Raw genomic sequence first — 15,036 nt, 5'->3', positions numbered from 1 at the left:
CGTCATAATTATCACTTAAATATTCTGTGAAAAAAGATGCATCCTACGGTGAAAATTGTGTTGATTGGACTAACGGTTGCTGAGAAAATAAATTTAAAGGCGGAAAAAACCTGAAAATTGCCAGCGGAATAAGAAAAATTAAATATTAACAAGAAAAAGAGCAATCGGAGATCGCAGACCCTCGCCAGGACTTCTTTTGAGTGCTGTAGTTTTTTTTTTTTGATAGGTTTGAGGGTAAATCCAATATGGCTCCAAAATTGTGAATTTGAACCTTTTGTTAATTTAATATTTAATATTAATTAAGTTTGAAAAATGAAACTTCTTCCCCATGAGGAGTACTTGCTATGTGCCAAGTTTCAATTTTTTCTTTGGTGCGGTTTCAGAGCTTCAGAGGTCCAAAGTTTTTCTGTTTTTCCAATATGGCTGCCACACCACGTGACGTATGACGTCATAATTATCATTAAAACATTCTACATGAGTAGTCGCACCAATGGTGAAAATTTCGTCTCAATCTGACAAGCGGTTGCAGAGAAAAACACAAAAGTTATTTGCTGACAAACAGAGAGACAAAGAGACAAACAAACAAACAAACAGACAAACAAATGGACCCAAATGCAATACCCTCTCCTTTGGTGAGGATAATAAAGAAACAGAATAAAAACAATAGGTTACCCAGCCTTGTAGACTTGGTATTCTAATAATAATAACAAGAAAGATGTTCATAGCACGACACTTGCAAAATCTATAAAACAAATTTGACCTTAAAAATAGTTGATGGTTCAAATCAACGACCACACTTGCAAATCCTCTTCAAATTTCAAGTCAATCGGATGAAAATTGAGGATTTTAGAAATTGGGCTTATGTTGACCTTTTGACCTTCAGACTTCAAAAATAATTGGTGGTTGAATTCAATTCCATGATATGCAAAACCTCTTCAAATTTCAAGTCAATCGGATAAAAATTGAGGATTTTTGAAATATCACCTGTCAACCTTTTGGCCTATGTTGATCTTTTGACCTTTGATCTCAAAAACAATCGGCTTCCAGCTTGTCACGACCTATACCATGTGGTGAAGTTTTGCGAAGATTGGTTTAAAATTGTGGTTGACAGCCAGACATACAAACAAACAGACAGACAGACAGACAAACAAATCGACCGAATAACAAGAAAAAAGACGTCGTGCAGAGTACGATACTTGCAAAGTCCACCCCTCTCTCCAAAGGTTGCCATGGATACATCAAATTGTCCATTTCATTTAGATTAAAATTGACAATCTTAATCAAAGCTCTGGTCAATCGGATGAAAATTGATTATTTTTCAGATTGATTACTAAAATTGATAATTTTAGTAGTTTGACCTTGAGCTGATCTTTGACCTTTTGACTTCAAAAAGTTGGTTTCCAAATTCAGTGACGCAATATGCAAATATTGTTGAAATTTCAAGTCAATCAGATGAAAAATGACGATTTTAGAAATTTGACTTCAAGATCACCTTTGATCTTTGACCTCAAAATCAATGGGCTTCTCAGTTGAGACTACCTCTACAACTTGGAAAAGTTTAAAGATGATCGTTTTAGAATTGTGACCTGAAGGCGATCAACAGACAGACAGACAGACGGAATAACAAAATTGACCGACCAATATACTTGAAAAATCTTTGATTGTTCAAGTAGTAAGAATAATACTAGCAGGGAATTGAGGAACAATCGTGCAATGTAAAATGTGAGTTCGTTAATTTGTCTACCTCCCCACCCTTCACCTGTCACAAACCGCATGTTCTCAACCTCCGCCTCCTCACCCCAAGTCCTCAACCTCCCCCTCCCAAACCTAAGACTTCAATTCCCTCCCTACCACAACTCCTCCTACCTAACACTGAATCCACGATCGAAACAGGAACAGCATGGCTCCCACATGTCATGGCACATCACGGTCACCCGTCAAAGGCACAATCCCGTGAGATATGCAGAAATGTGGAATTGCAACTCTCAAGCGACCACGAGCAGCCTAATTGTGCCAGTAAATGATCCCAAACCAACTATTTTCTTCCTGATGCATAAGTAAGTCACCGATTTATGTCGAATCTATTTGCGTCATTTTGATAGAACGCCTTGAACGCATTATTGGACGATAGTTGATTTAAGTCGTTCAAAATTAGAAGTACATTGTACTTCCGTTCGTCTGATAACTGGGGTGCGTATCTTTGTGAATAAACTGTGCAAAAAAAAAAATTAAAAAACGTTTTGTGTCCTTTGTTAAATATGCACATGAAGTCACGCATATGTTAAATACGCACATGAAGTTTAATTATTAAAATACACACATGAAGTTTACCAATTAAAATACACACATGAAGTTTAATTATTAAAATACACACATGAAGTTTACTTATTAAAATACACACATGAAGTCACGCATATGTTAAATACGCACATGAAGTTTAATTATTAAAATACACACATGAAGTTTACCAATTAAAATACACACATGAAGTTTAATTATTAAAATACACACATGAAGTTTACCAATTAAAATACACACATGAAGTTTACTTATTAAAATACACACATGAAGTTTACTTATTAAAATACACACATGAAGTTGACTTATTAAAATACGCACATGAAGTTTAATTATTAAAATACACACATGAAGTTTACTTATTAAAATACACACATGAAGTCACGCATGTGTTAAATACGCACATAAAGTTTAATTATTAAAATACACACATGAAGTTGACTTATTAAAATACACACATGAAGTTTACTTATTAAAATACACACATGAAGTTTACTTATTAAAATACACACATGAAGTTTACTTATTAAAATACACACATGAAGTTGACTTATTAAAATACGCACATGAAGTTTAATTATTAAAATACACACATGAAGTTTACTTATTAAAATACACACATGAAGTCACGCATGTGTTAAATACGCACATAAAGTTTAATTATTAAAATACACACATGAAGTTTACTTATTAAAATACACACATGAAGTTTACTTATTAAAATACGCACATGAAGTTTAATTATTAAAATACACACATGAAGTTTACTTATTAAAATACACACATGAAGTTGACTTATTAAAATACACACATGAAGTTTACTTATTAAAATACACACATGAAGTTTACTTATTAAAATACACACATGAAGTTTACTTATTAAAATACACACATGAAGTCACGCATATGTTAAATACGCACATGAAGTTTAATTATTAAAATACACACATGAAGTTGACTTATTAAAATACGCACATGAAGTTGACTTATTAAAATACGCACATGAAGTTTAATTATTAAAATACACACATGAAGTTTACTTATTAAAATACACACATGAAGTTGACTTATTAAAATACACACATGAAGTTTACTTATTAAAATACACACATGAAGTTTACTTATTAAAATACACACATGAAGTTTACTTATTAAAATACGCACATGAAGTTTAATTATTAAAATACACACATGAAGTTTACTTATTAAAATACACACATGAAGTTTACTTATTAAAATACACACATGAAGTTTACTTATTAAAATACACACATGAAGTTTACTTATTAAAATACACACATGAAGTTTACTTATTAAAATACACACATGAAGTCACGCATATGTTAAATACGCACATGAAGTTTAATTGTTAAAATACACACATGAAGTTTACTTATTAAAATACACACATGAAGTTTACTTATTAAAATACACACATGAAGTTTACTTATTAAAATACGCACATGAAGTTTACTTATTAAAATATGCACATGAAGTCACTTGGTTTCTGAGTGATTTGAGTTTCCCTGATGACAAACGGTCTTAGTCCTTTAAAAGACAGGTTTAGTTCGGCACGATTAGTGTCCATGTGGAAAGCACCCCATGTCCAGTGCAGTGACAGCTCAAACCACCATTTGTTGGGTGTCGGGTGTGAGGGAGTACCAGCACGTAGCTTAGCCTGCTCAGACGTTCCACTGAAGCCCAACAGCACCTGCCTCTCCCTCCCGAAAGTCCCTGCACTCTCAACCCACACCAGTAAATTATGTATATTTTGTACAACATCTCAGTTTGTAGGAACGCATCCATGACGTAAATCAGTGACTTTCTTTAAGCACATCATTAAAACTAAATAATGACGGATGTTTTATTTCACAATCTCATGAGATTCTCAGAACTCCTCAGAGAAAGGCCTTTATCATGATATGGGTTTTATGGTCCCAAGACAAGTTGTTTCAGAGAAAATAGAAAGAGACCGCTGCCTCGATTGCTCCCTAAAAAAACCCCCAAGTATGAAGCAAAAACATGTTCACAGGCTCTGTGCATATATCATGGTTATATAGGTCGGATAGATTCCGATTGCACTTCCCCATAGGTCGACACCAAAACCCTGACCCTAAGGACTGCCTGAGGCCTATACATACTGTGGCCTTCACAAGAACCATGACACCTATCGGCTCAAACCTTTTGATACTTGAAGGGTCCTTTTAAGTTGCTTTGGTCATTTTAGTTTTACACTGAATGGAAAACTTATAGGGAGAGTAAGGAAATTGTGAATACGACAGCTCTGAAGACGTCTTTGGCTTCGCATAGCACCAACATGGCGGCCGTATGATTTTTTCAGGGGACAATCGTGGGTGGATTCACGCCAGCTGTACAACCAATGGATGGAAAGGATCATTACACATAAACCGACGGACGGACAGACGAACAAGCCTATCATTACATACAAGTATTGATTATTATTAATGCAACTACGTTTATACACGATATCCCATCGTGGTCTGAGAACATTATGCCAGTTATCCTGCCTCCTAGTATTTGATTGTGTACATTAGAGATGGCACCCTGGTACGTTTGAAAATGAGTTGGCGATTGTGTATCGGTGTCCCAGCCAAATACAAAATCCTCGCCCTGATCCACAGGCGGAATTGCATCGGCACCTTTGCTTTGACCTCCAGGAAAGACACAACCAGCACGCTGAATTTGTAGTTGAATCCTGGTCAAATATGCATTTACTACACTTACTATGGCATGTATAACCTCCTCCTCACGCGTCCTCCACAACAAACCAATTCTATGCAAGTACGAAATGATTGTCGCAACCATGAAGATGAGAGATATGGCTGTTCTGATGCGAGAGTATTTAAAATCTGATATTTATACTAATCAATTTTTTTTCTCTCTGTTTTGGTCCTTTTTCCCTTCTCACAGTTGCCAGAAAAGGTCAGTAATTTTTTTCCCATTGCCTGGTCTTATATACACTCCATATTGAATGCCTTATGTTGAGGATTATCTGTTTAGTAATGTAAACTATAAAAGTGAATTTGTATAATGTACACGACTGTATATACTGTATTTGTTTGTTTATATATTTATATATGCTTCAAAAACGAAAAAAACTACTGAACCAAATCCAACCATATTTTGCATGTTGCCAAGTATGGTTTCTGTTGGGGTAGCATATCTGGGTTAGGGGGTTTCGGATGGGGGGAAGACCCCAATTCTCTATTTGTAAATGTGTATCGTATCACACTACTCGGTGGTAGCCAGGACAGTATGAGAAATCTTCTTACATTAAGAAAGTTTAAACAACTTAACAATTTGCATCATGGTGATATTAAAATCTGAGTTAGAATAATTCGAAAATTTCAAAATATTTCATTTCACTCATTTTCAGCGAAGGTTCAAACCAACACTGAGCCTCACAGCAAAGTGGGGGTGTGGTTTTTTTTTCTAGCACCATACTTATAAGCAGGAAGGTTGGCTGATGAAGATGAGTGGCAGGATTGCCTAGAGGTACACACTCACCTCGAAGCTGTCTTGCCTGCGTTTGAATCTCGGCCCAGCTATAAACTGTCATCTCAGGCTTTCACAGGCAGGGCGTGTGCCTCATTAAACTGGGCGTCCCGTTTGCTGGCATTAGTTGGTGGATGTTAAAAATCCCACTGTGTGCTTCGTGAAGAGTAGGCAAGATATCACCGGCACTCTGGACAAATTACAAATTTCTTCCCTAGCCATAGTCAAACATCAGGCCTGGCCAGCGAGTTCATAAAAAAACTTTGAGCTATGCTTCCCCCGGCCAACCCCACAATAATGTGGGAATATTTGTGGCTGTTAAGGAAGGAAAAGAACAGGTTGGCTGATGTAGGTGATGTTAGCTGACTTCCAAGCAGATGGAAGATGACCTCGGGCAAATGAAAGGGTCAATAGAGCAGAATGTTTGAAAGAACAACATTCCGTCCATTGATTAAATCTGACAGCGAAGCGACGGGTAAAAATGTGTAGTGAGGAATAAAATGCGACCCTCTATTGAAAGAGAATGAGGACACAACGAAAGACATTATGACCTTTCCAGTGAAAGTTTTGGAAATTAATGAAATGACTGAGTTTGGAAAGACTTGATAAGAAAGCTCTTCTTTTACAATCAAATAACTTGAACGCTTCTTTCAAGTTCCAATTTGAAGGCCTATAGTATAATGTGGTTCTTGCAATTTCATTTTGCTAATCTTCCTCCAGTTGATTCCCTTTTTTTATATGTTTTGTCCTCGTGATAGATTCAGAGCTACAAGGGCCAGCTTCCCAAGGCTTTCTTCGCTCGCCACCGCTCATCCAAGCGCTCATCATTCATTAACATGCGGGAGATCTGTCAGCGTTTTAAACTTAAACCCGGACACTACGTAATCATCCCATCGACGTACAAACCCTCCATTGAGGGAAGATTCCTCCTTCGCGTGTTCACAGAGAAAGGCAATCCAAGCAGGTGAGTTTTGCAGATTTTATCAAACTTATCATCGCAGACAGCTCAATACTAACAAGCCAGTGAGCTGAATCCGCAACTTCGTGTTTGTTCATTTTGTTGTCTGACATCTAGCCGCCTTTGCTTTCTTTTGCTCATTGAAATAATTATCGTCAATTGGGTGTTCAAAGGAGGAACAAGACCCACACAAAGGCCAAAATATCATCTTCATTTGAGTTTTATTTTGCGAACAAGTATGGTGACCTTTTCAGAGGCAGCATTGAGGCCCCTTTCCTAGTTGCCCCAAGGACTTAAGAATAAACCGCAAAGTGTGCACCAGTGAAGCCGATGGATTTTCATCTATGACCATGAATGATCCAGCTGGGATTTTTTAAAAATCAGCAATGTCGTAATAATGTAGTTTTCCTGAGACTTGCCCTAACGAAGCTTTTAATCCAAATCCCTAATACTGTCTTCAGCTGCATTTGGACCTGCAACCATTGGAATACCAGTTTACCCAAACAAAATTGCTTTGGATGTTCATTTTCTGAATTATTTCATTATGAGGACTTTTCTGAAAGTTGAGGACTGATTATGACTCGTTTGATGTCTTAATTTTCTTTACCTTTGGTAATCATATCATTTAATTTTTGATCATTAAAAACTTATACTGAACATTTTATACGTGTCGTTTTCTTTCCAACCAGTGACATGATTGAAGAAATTGGAGCAGACATTCCAGAAGATGTAAGTTGTCCGTTATCAGTGAGACTTCTTTGTGGGGAACTCATACCCGATTGATCAGTTGTGTTTGTTACTTGCGAAATCGAAGATTCTCAAGTACGTACAAGGTGTTCCAAAAAGACCCGGACAACTTTGGTTGTTAATATATTTCGAACCACAAATGACACAACGATACCCTTTTTTTTAATGATACAGAAACTCATAAGGTTTTGTACACATCATCAGTATACTTCAATGTGAGCTCCATTTGTCACATGCAGGACACGAGTTGTTGCCATGTTCGGCTCAGCATGTTTGTGTCCACCAGTGCGCATGCAGCTGTGATGCGAGAACGAAGATCCTGCAGGTTTGCCACCTTGGTGTTGCAAACACCATCTTTGACAAACCCCCACAGAAGAAAAATCACAGGGGGGGGGGTGTTATATCTGGTGATCGTGGGGACCAGGCAATTGGCCCGTCTCAGCCAATCCAGTGACCTGTAATTTTTTTCAATCAGGATGGCTCGAATGACTAAGACATAATGAGGGGGAGTGCCGTCCTGTTGAAAAATATCAGGTTGCAGGTCTTCAATCTGTAGGAAGGCGAATCCTTCCAACATGTTCATGTAAATTGTTGAGGTCACTACCATCTGCAAAGAAAAACGGACCCACGAAGCAGTCATGGAGAAGGCCACACCACACAATGTCCTTTGGACCATCGCGTATGTGTTCAATGACCATGTGGGGGTTTTCAGAGCCCCAGATCCTCACATTGTGGAAGTTGACCTTCCCTGATACATGAAAGCAAGCTTCGTCTGTGAACATGACCTTTTTTCAGGTAATCTTCGTCATCTTCTATGCGACTGAGCATTTTCAAGTCAAACGCATGTGTTTGGCTTGGAAATGCTCAGTTGTCAGCATTTTATGTTGGCGCTTTATTTCCAAAATGCTCAGTCGTCGCTTTATTTCTGTCATTTGGTTTGAGTTCTGGCAGAACCTGTACCTAATAGGCATAAAACTTCAGTCTTTTATGCAAAATCCTGCATGCAGTGGTGGTTGGTAGTCCTAGTTCTCTGGATACACGTCAAATTGATTTTCTGGGACTTTGTTGAAATTATCCATACACTCCTTCAACGTCTGCTGAACTTGTGCTTGGTCTACCGGTACTTTTCTGTTTCTGACAACTTCCAATCTCCTCAAACCTCCTGTACCACTCTCTGATACTGGTCCGTGATGGAGGATTCCTCCCACATCTTGTACGGAAATTACGCTGAACTTGCATGTCGGATCTTGTCCCAAGGAACCATTTGATGCACTGAACTTTCTCCTGTGGATTCACCATTTTATTTTAAATTAAACCACCAGACTTGAAATTAAGGAAAACTTTATGAGTTTCTGTGTCATATAAAATAAAGCGTATCATTGTTTCATTTGTGATACTAAATATATTAACAACTAAAGTTGTCCAGGTCTTTTTGGAACACCCTGTACAGTATTTTGGTTGGTCTGGTCTGTGATTCTGTCTGTGTATTTGTTTGTACTAGTACGTGCCTGTAAAAAATAAATAAATAAATAAATAAATATTCCAACCGCGAGCAACAAACAACAACTACACAGGCCGTTTCTTCGCTCTCGCGTGCCCGTACATGCGTGGCGCGGAAGTTCGCATATCACAGTTACGATGATTCGCAATTTATGTTTTAATGGCCAATTATTCAATTAGCGCCAACTTATTTTGCCTTTTCGCAATGTCATCGCAAGGAAAAACAAAAAGAGAAGAGAAGAGAGAGAGAGAGAAAAAAAATTACTTCCTGGTTCGGAGCATACCAGCACTCTGATGTTACCGAAATTTATGCACCGTCTCATATGAAAACCATCATAACTTGCGGCATTGTGTTTATCTATAAATGCGCATAAGAAATCGAGAAATTATTAGAATACACGAAGCCATCATTCTCCGGAAGTCCGTACGTTGTAACCCGTAATGGGGAACGCGGCTGAGCTTCCCTTCCCCATCGGCCACGCCCACGCAACAACGTGTCTTCCCATTGGTTTGGTAAATAAATGGCCATAACTTGGGAAACACTTGTCCGATTAATATCGAACCTTGAAAAGGCCCATCCTCAGGGCCCCAGCAATATACCTGGCAAGTTTCAATTAGATCGGACCAGCGGTTGTCGAGAATCAGTGGTCACAGACACACACACACACACACACACACACACACACACACACACACACACACACACACACACACACACACACACACACACACACACACACTGCTGGAATTATAGATAGATGTCAATCACTTCCACTGCCACATCATAATTTTAAATCGATCTTCATGAAACTTTACCAAATGGTAGAGTTGGTCATAAGCAAGAAGCCTATTGATTTTGAGGTCTAAAGGTCAACACAGGCCAAAGGTCAACAACTTAGGTGATATTTCTAAAATCATCAATTTTCATCCCGTTGACTTGAAATTTGAAGAGGATTTGCACATTTGGTCACTGAATTCAACAGCCAATTATTTTTAAGGTGAAATTTGTTTAAGGGATTTCACAAGTATTGTGCTCTGCACGACATCTTTCGTGTGTGTTTGTTTGTCTGTCTGTCACCATGATAGCAGTGTCTTCAATCAAGAAAGAATGACTGACAAAGCTCAACTTTTGCACACCCTCTCATTTGCACACACCATAGTGTGTGATCTTATGCACATTATTACACTCCATAGTGTGTGATACTTATGCACACGCAATAGTGTGTGATCCAGAGATGATCTTTGTGGAACATGGAATCAAGACGCTTCCTCCTGCATGTGTAGATGTGCCCAGAAAATGGTGCCAAGCCGCTCTCTCGCAGCGGGAAAAACGTACGTCGGGCAATTCGTGAACGGTATTCAACACCAAGGCTCAGAGAAACCGTGCAGCTTCTTCATGCGTCGATCGTCCTCACTGACCCGCTGCTTTTCAGAATGGCGCCGTCCCCTTTGGTGACGTACATGAGGCTTCGGGGTCCATCTCTCTTGACTCAACCAAGAGCCAATGGCCAGCGTCTTGCTCAGTGTGTGAGCCAATTAACCTCAGCACGAATATGAGAATCGTGCCGTCTTCTTCATGAGTCGAAGGAAAGCCAGCCATAAAGCCCTGTTCTTACAGGCCATCTCCTCGCTCTGTTCTCTCTCGACCGCATGCGTCCCTTAAACCAAACTCGTGCGTTTTCTCCCAATCTTTTCTTGACGTCACACTGAACAACCGTTCCACCTCCGGGGCATGGCTTGCTCGCACGGAACCCCTGAGAAGGCAGGGTCTCTGCCTGTTCGGCACGTTTTGCTCGCTTGTAAATGCAAAAATGTAGTAATCGGTCACAGTGGGCAACCAAAGACTGGGGGAACTTATCCTTAATCCCTATCTAATTAACACCACACCATCCCCCGTGTGGAGACACGTAACACTTAAGCTTACAGTTTCCCTACTTAATTACATTGAGATGTCTCCTGCACGTCCACGGACCAAACAACTCTATTCAATCCTCACTTTCCTATGAAATTCCTCCATCTTCCCCCACAACCGTAACAATATTTATTTTCTATGACCACAAATTTGTCGTTCACGTCATCAAAGGTTCCATCTACCCATCCTTCCTTCCCATTTGTAAACAATTAATGTAATGCTCTGACTTGATCTCAAAAGTTTCACACAGTAATGAGTACAAAAAAACTAAAAGGAAAAGGAAGACAAACTGAGCACATTCTTGTGATCAACACAAGTTTAAACTAGAGGGGGAGCACTCGGGAGAGTGCAAAACCTCCGCCGCCAATACTGCTGGGTCACTCAAGTGAACCTTATATTTTATTCATTAAATATGATGTCAACAGTGCTGACAGAGTTATAGTTCTTTTCTCCAACATTTTTTTTTGGGGTGGGGGGGTTGGAAATCACTTAAAACATGTATAAATGCAAAAAAAATATTTTTTTTTTCTCTTGACAAATTTTTTTTTGGGGGGGGGGGACAAAGTCCAAAATCTAATGGCATGATCCTTAGACCATACCTAACCCCCCCCCCCCACCAAGTTTCGTCGAAATCCGTCGAGGAGTTTTTCCGTAATACTGTTCACAAACAAACAAACAAAAAAACAAACAAACAAAAAAACAAACAAACAGAAAGGGGTGAAAACAGTAACCTCCGATCTTCGATGGCGGAGGTTAATAACTTCACGACGTTATTATTATAACCTGCGCTGCACCAGATAAATGAGCTGGATAAGAGTAACTGCGTATTCAATCACTGTTGTTTGTCTTTTAGCCCACAATTCCCATCAAAAAACTGGAGGAGGAGGAAGACGAAAAGTTCAAGAAGACATTCCTACAACTTGCAGGAGAGGTATCAAGAGTGTGAGGTCTTGTGCTTACTTGCATTCACTTGTATGGTTTATTGGTTTATCATGGAGTGCAGAGTAATTTATTTCCAATATATCAGAACAAGGGCTTCCTGTAAGAAATTCTGACATTAATATATAATTCAACCTTTTTTTTCATGACCCATCCTGCCTCCCCTTCCTCATTTCTAATTCCCCATACTTATTTTCAGGGCCATCTACATACTATCAATGCAAATATTCAACTTCCCCCCCCCCATCCTTCTTTTTTTTATTTCCCCCCTTACAATACCCATCTCTCTGAAACCTTTCCCTATGTGTACATAATATGTGGATGACTCGTTACACATCTTACTTTATCCAATTACCTGAATGTATATCCATTCATTTGAATCACATTTTTATTCCACACAATTAACATCCACGTCCTATTTAATCTACTGGCAGCTGGCAGGGCGTATGTGGTCATGTTTCACCATTCTCTAAGAAGGAAAGCTTGCTCAACGAGGCAGTGTTTTGCTGACACGATGCCAGAACGGCACCTTCATTTGGATGAAACTCCACCAGGGAATGTAAATAGAAAACCCAGCATCTCAGGCTCATGGAGGAGCTTGCACATATAATCACAAGCAGAACTAGAACAGCATCCGGTAGAGCGCACACCCGTGGCGAGGCTGAACAGTTAAAGTCTCAGCAGTCTAAAGGGTTAAAATATCCCACTGATAGGCCACATCTGGAGCTGGACCTGAACCGAAATCGAATCTGCTTGTTATTGTCTTCTACCCACTCATCCACCAAGTTTAGTCATAATTAATCCATCCACAACTTTGTGAAATATCATGCTATGTATGTACAGTATGGTTTTGCCCCTATCACTCAATGATGAAGAATTACTTGAAAAAATTCTCGAATTCGGATCCAGATTCAGATTTTCACCAGAATCTAATCAATTCATCCTTGTCACACACCAAATCTGTCCACCAAACTTCGTTCGAATTCATACATAACTTTTTGAGATATCATGCGAAATATCGTTTTTGGCCCTTCCTCTCTATGGTGAAGAATCACTTAAAATTCGAGTATCCGTATCCGGTTCTTCACCAACCTTGAATCAGTTCGTCCTTTTTAACACACCCAACCTGTCCACCAAATTTCATCCAAATCCGTCTTCAACTTTCTGAGATATCCTGGTCACAGAGAAACAGACAAACAGACACGGATAAAAACATAACCTCCATCCACCTTCAGTGGCAGAGGTAACTAGCGGGACATTTGTGGACATCATTGTATCTTTACATTAATTACAAGGAAATTAGGAGACAATGGGCAATTTTGAATGAGAGTGTCGATACAAAATTGCTTATTCTGGGAAGAGACTGCAGACACAAACAAAGTATACATCTGTACAGATATGACAAAGATATTGTGAGTGTTATGTAAACTCGAGAACTAAAAATACCGACGTGTAACTCTGTTTCTTCAACAGGGTCAATATATAAGTGCAACAAAACTTCGCTTCATACTGAACAAAATTGCAGAAAAGGGTAAGTTTCGACCACAGTATCTTGAATAATGATGTTTAACCTTTTGTCATTTTCTAATGTTCTATTGATTGTGATAAAATAAAACTTGAACCTGGAGAAGGAAGAGCATTGGCATGGCTTTGGTTTCATTTTTTTCTGGAGAAGCGTCATTGTTTAAGGTAGATTTAAACAGCACAGTCTTGTTGTCCGAACACCGAGTGCACTGATTGGGAAGGTAAAATTGGTCTGAGGGAATGTGGGATCCGTACATGAAAAACAGCTCCAAGATGTGGCACATAAGCAATAATTTTGGATTGAAAAATGTTGAAAAGGAGTGGCTTAGTATAGATGAGCTTATGTGGCCTTTTTTGATCTTGGACGGCTGGTGGGGTAGGGTCACATGGTCACTTGAGAGGAAGTGGAATACAGAGAGGTCATCAAACGTGTGTGGTAGGACACAAGGTCCTGCACCTCATTCAGCATTTTCATGCGTATTGCCAGTTATACTCACTTGCCTCCTGAAATGCAGAAGTGGGGTGCAGAAATATTGCAACATAGTAGAAAATGACACTTCATTACAATGTCATTAAATATGCTGTGATTTTTTTTTTTTTGGAGCGTCTAAGGGTGTCGGAAGAGTGCTGTAGGTCAGTGTGTGGGTTTACAAGCCAGCTTGAAGATGTGCTCTGCTCAGAAGACGTCATATCTGAGATCAAGGCCCAAGAGACCGAACGTCTTCCAGAATTTGATCAAAAAAGAAAATGTGAGGATCAGCAAAGCTTCGTTTCTGGAGTAAGAGAATAGGAATAAGATATCTGTGAGCAAAGGGGAATGTTCTGGGTGTCAGATATTTTGAAAATGAAATATTGGTTCATTGATTTTTCCAGGCACATATAGAAGTCATTCATGCGTATTAGCGGATGCCTAGTCCTGCCTTAAGTAATGCTGGCTTTCGCAGGAAGAGCACATGGGAAGGTTCCATCAGGAGTTAGCACAATATGTGTTGAATAAGACCGTCTTGATCTCCTGCTTGAGGAGCAGGTTGTGATCCGGAGGACGGAAGACGATCTGCTGGTCCAGCTGCGATTACGGATTCCATGACTTGCTTCTGATTGCAAGCAACTCAACTATTTTGTGACTGGTTCTGCCAAGGTTTTCTTAGTTACGGATTTGGGTGATAAATGAAATCATCATCCACGAACACCACATATAGGGACAAAGTTCGTTACGAAGGAAGATGCAAAGCCAGAGGCATTTTATGGAGTTCGAGCAATATTGTTGAATTAGGGGACCGTGGGCAGTGGGGAATAGAATTGTTGATAAAGATCATGGTTCGGCCAGTGGAGTAAAGTCGAGTCTGTCGCTGAAATAGAACACACAAACAGGATGGATGCAGCCAAATGTCAGGGACATCCTGGCTAAGGAATGCCAAATGACCCGTCAGGCCCTCTGAGGTCACTCATTTTTCAAGTTTTTATAGTTATCCTTCCAGCTATGGTACCGTACATCAATGCATAATGTCATCATGTGCCATGCTCTCTACAGAGCTTCGGTTCTGCAGAAGCATTTTCCTGGACAAGGGTTACAATCCGGGATGGGTCACCACTCTGACCGAGGATACTTGACTGGGTGTGAAGGAATTTGGAATTTGCCCAG

At 39.4% G+C, this 15,036-nt stretch overlaps 1 protein-coding gene across 2 annotated transcripts in view; it reads left to right on the top strand.

The window, feature by feature from the left end:
• LOC147011682 (calpain-9-like) overlaps nucleotides 1–15,036 on the top strand; it is an 80,802-nt gene that overhangs the window by 46,929 nt on the left and 18,837 nt on the right. For both annotated transcript variants that reach the window (XM_085858292.1, XM_085858293.1), the window contains exons 11-15: nucleotides 5,230–5,241; nucleotides 6,573–6,778; nucleotides 7,462–7,501; nucleotides 11,785–11,862; nucleotides 13,344–13,401. In XM_085858292.1, the coding sequence (XP_085714418.1) occupies nucleotides 5,230–5,241; nucleotides 6,573–6,778; nucleotides 7,462–7,501; nucleotides 11,785–11,862; nucleotides 13,344–13,401 (394 nt within the window). The remainder of the gene's footprint in view (nucleotides 1–5,229; nucleotides 5,242–6,572; nucleotides 6,779–7,461; nucleotides 7,502–11,784; nucleotides 11,863–13,343; nucleotides 13,402–15,036) is intronic.

Source organism: Eptatretus burgeri, chromosome 15 (genome assembly GCF_056783735.1).
Source record: "Eptatretus burgeri isolate ZD-2024b chromosome 15, Ebu_testis_v1, whole genome shotgun sequence".
NCBI lineage: Eukaryota > Metazoa > Chordata > Myxini > Myxiniformes > Myxinidae > Eptatretus > Eptatretus burgeri.
This window is presented reverse-complemented; position numbering and strand designations above follow the sequence as displayed.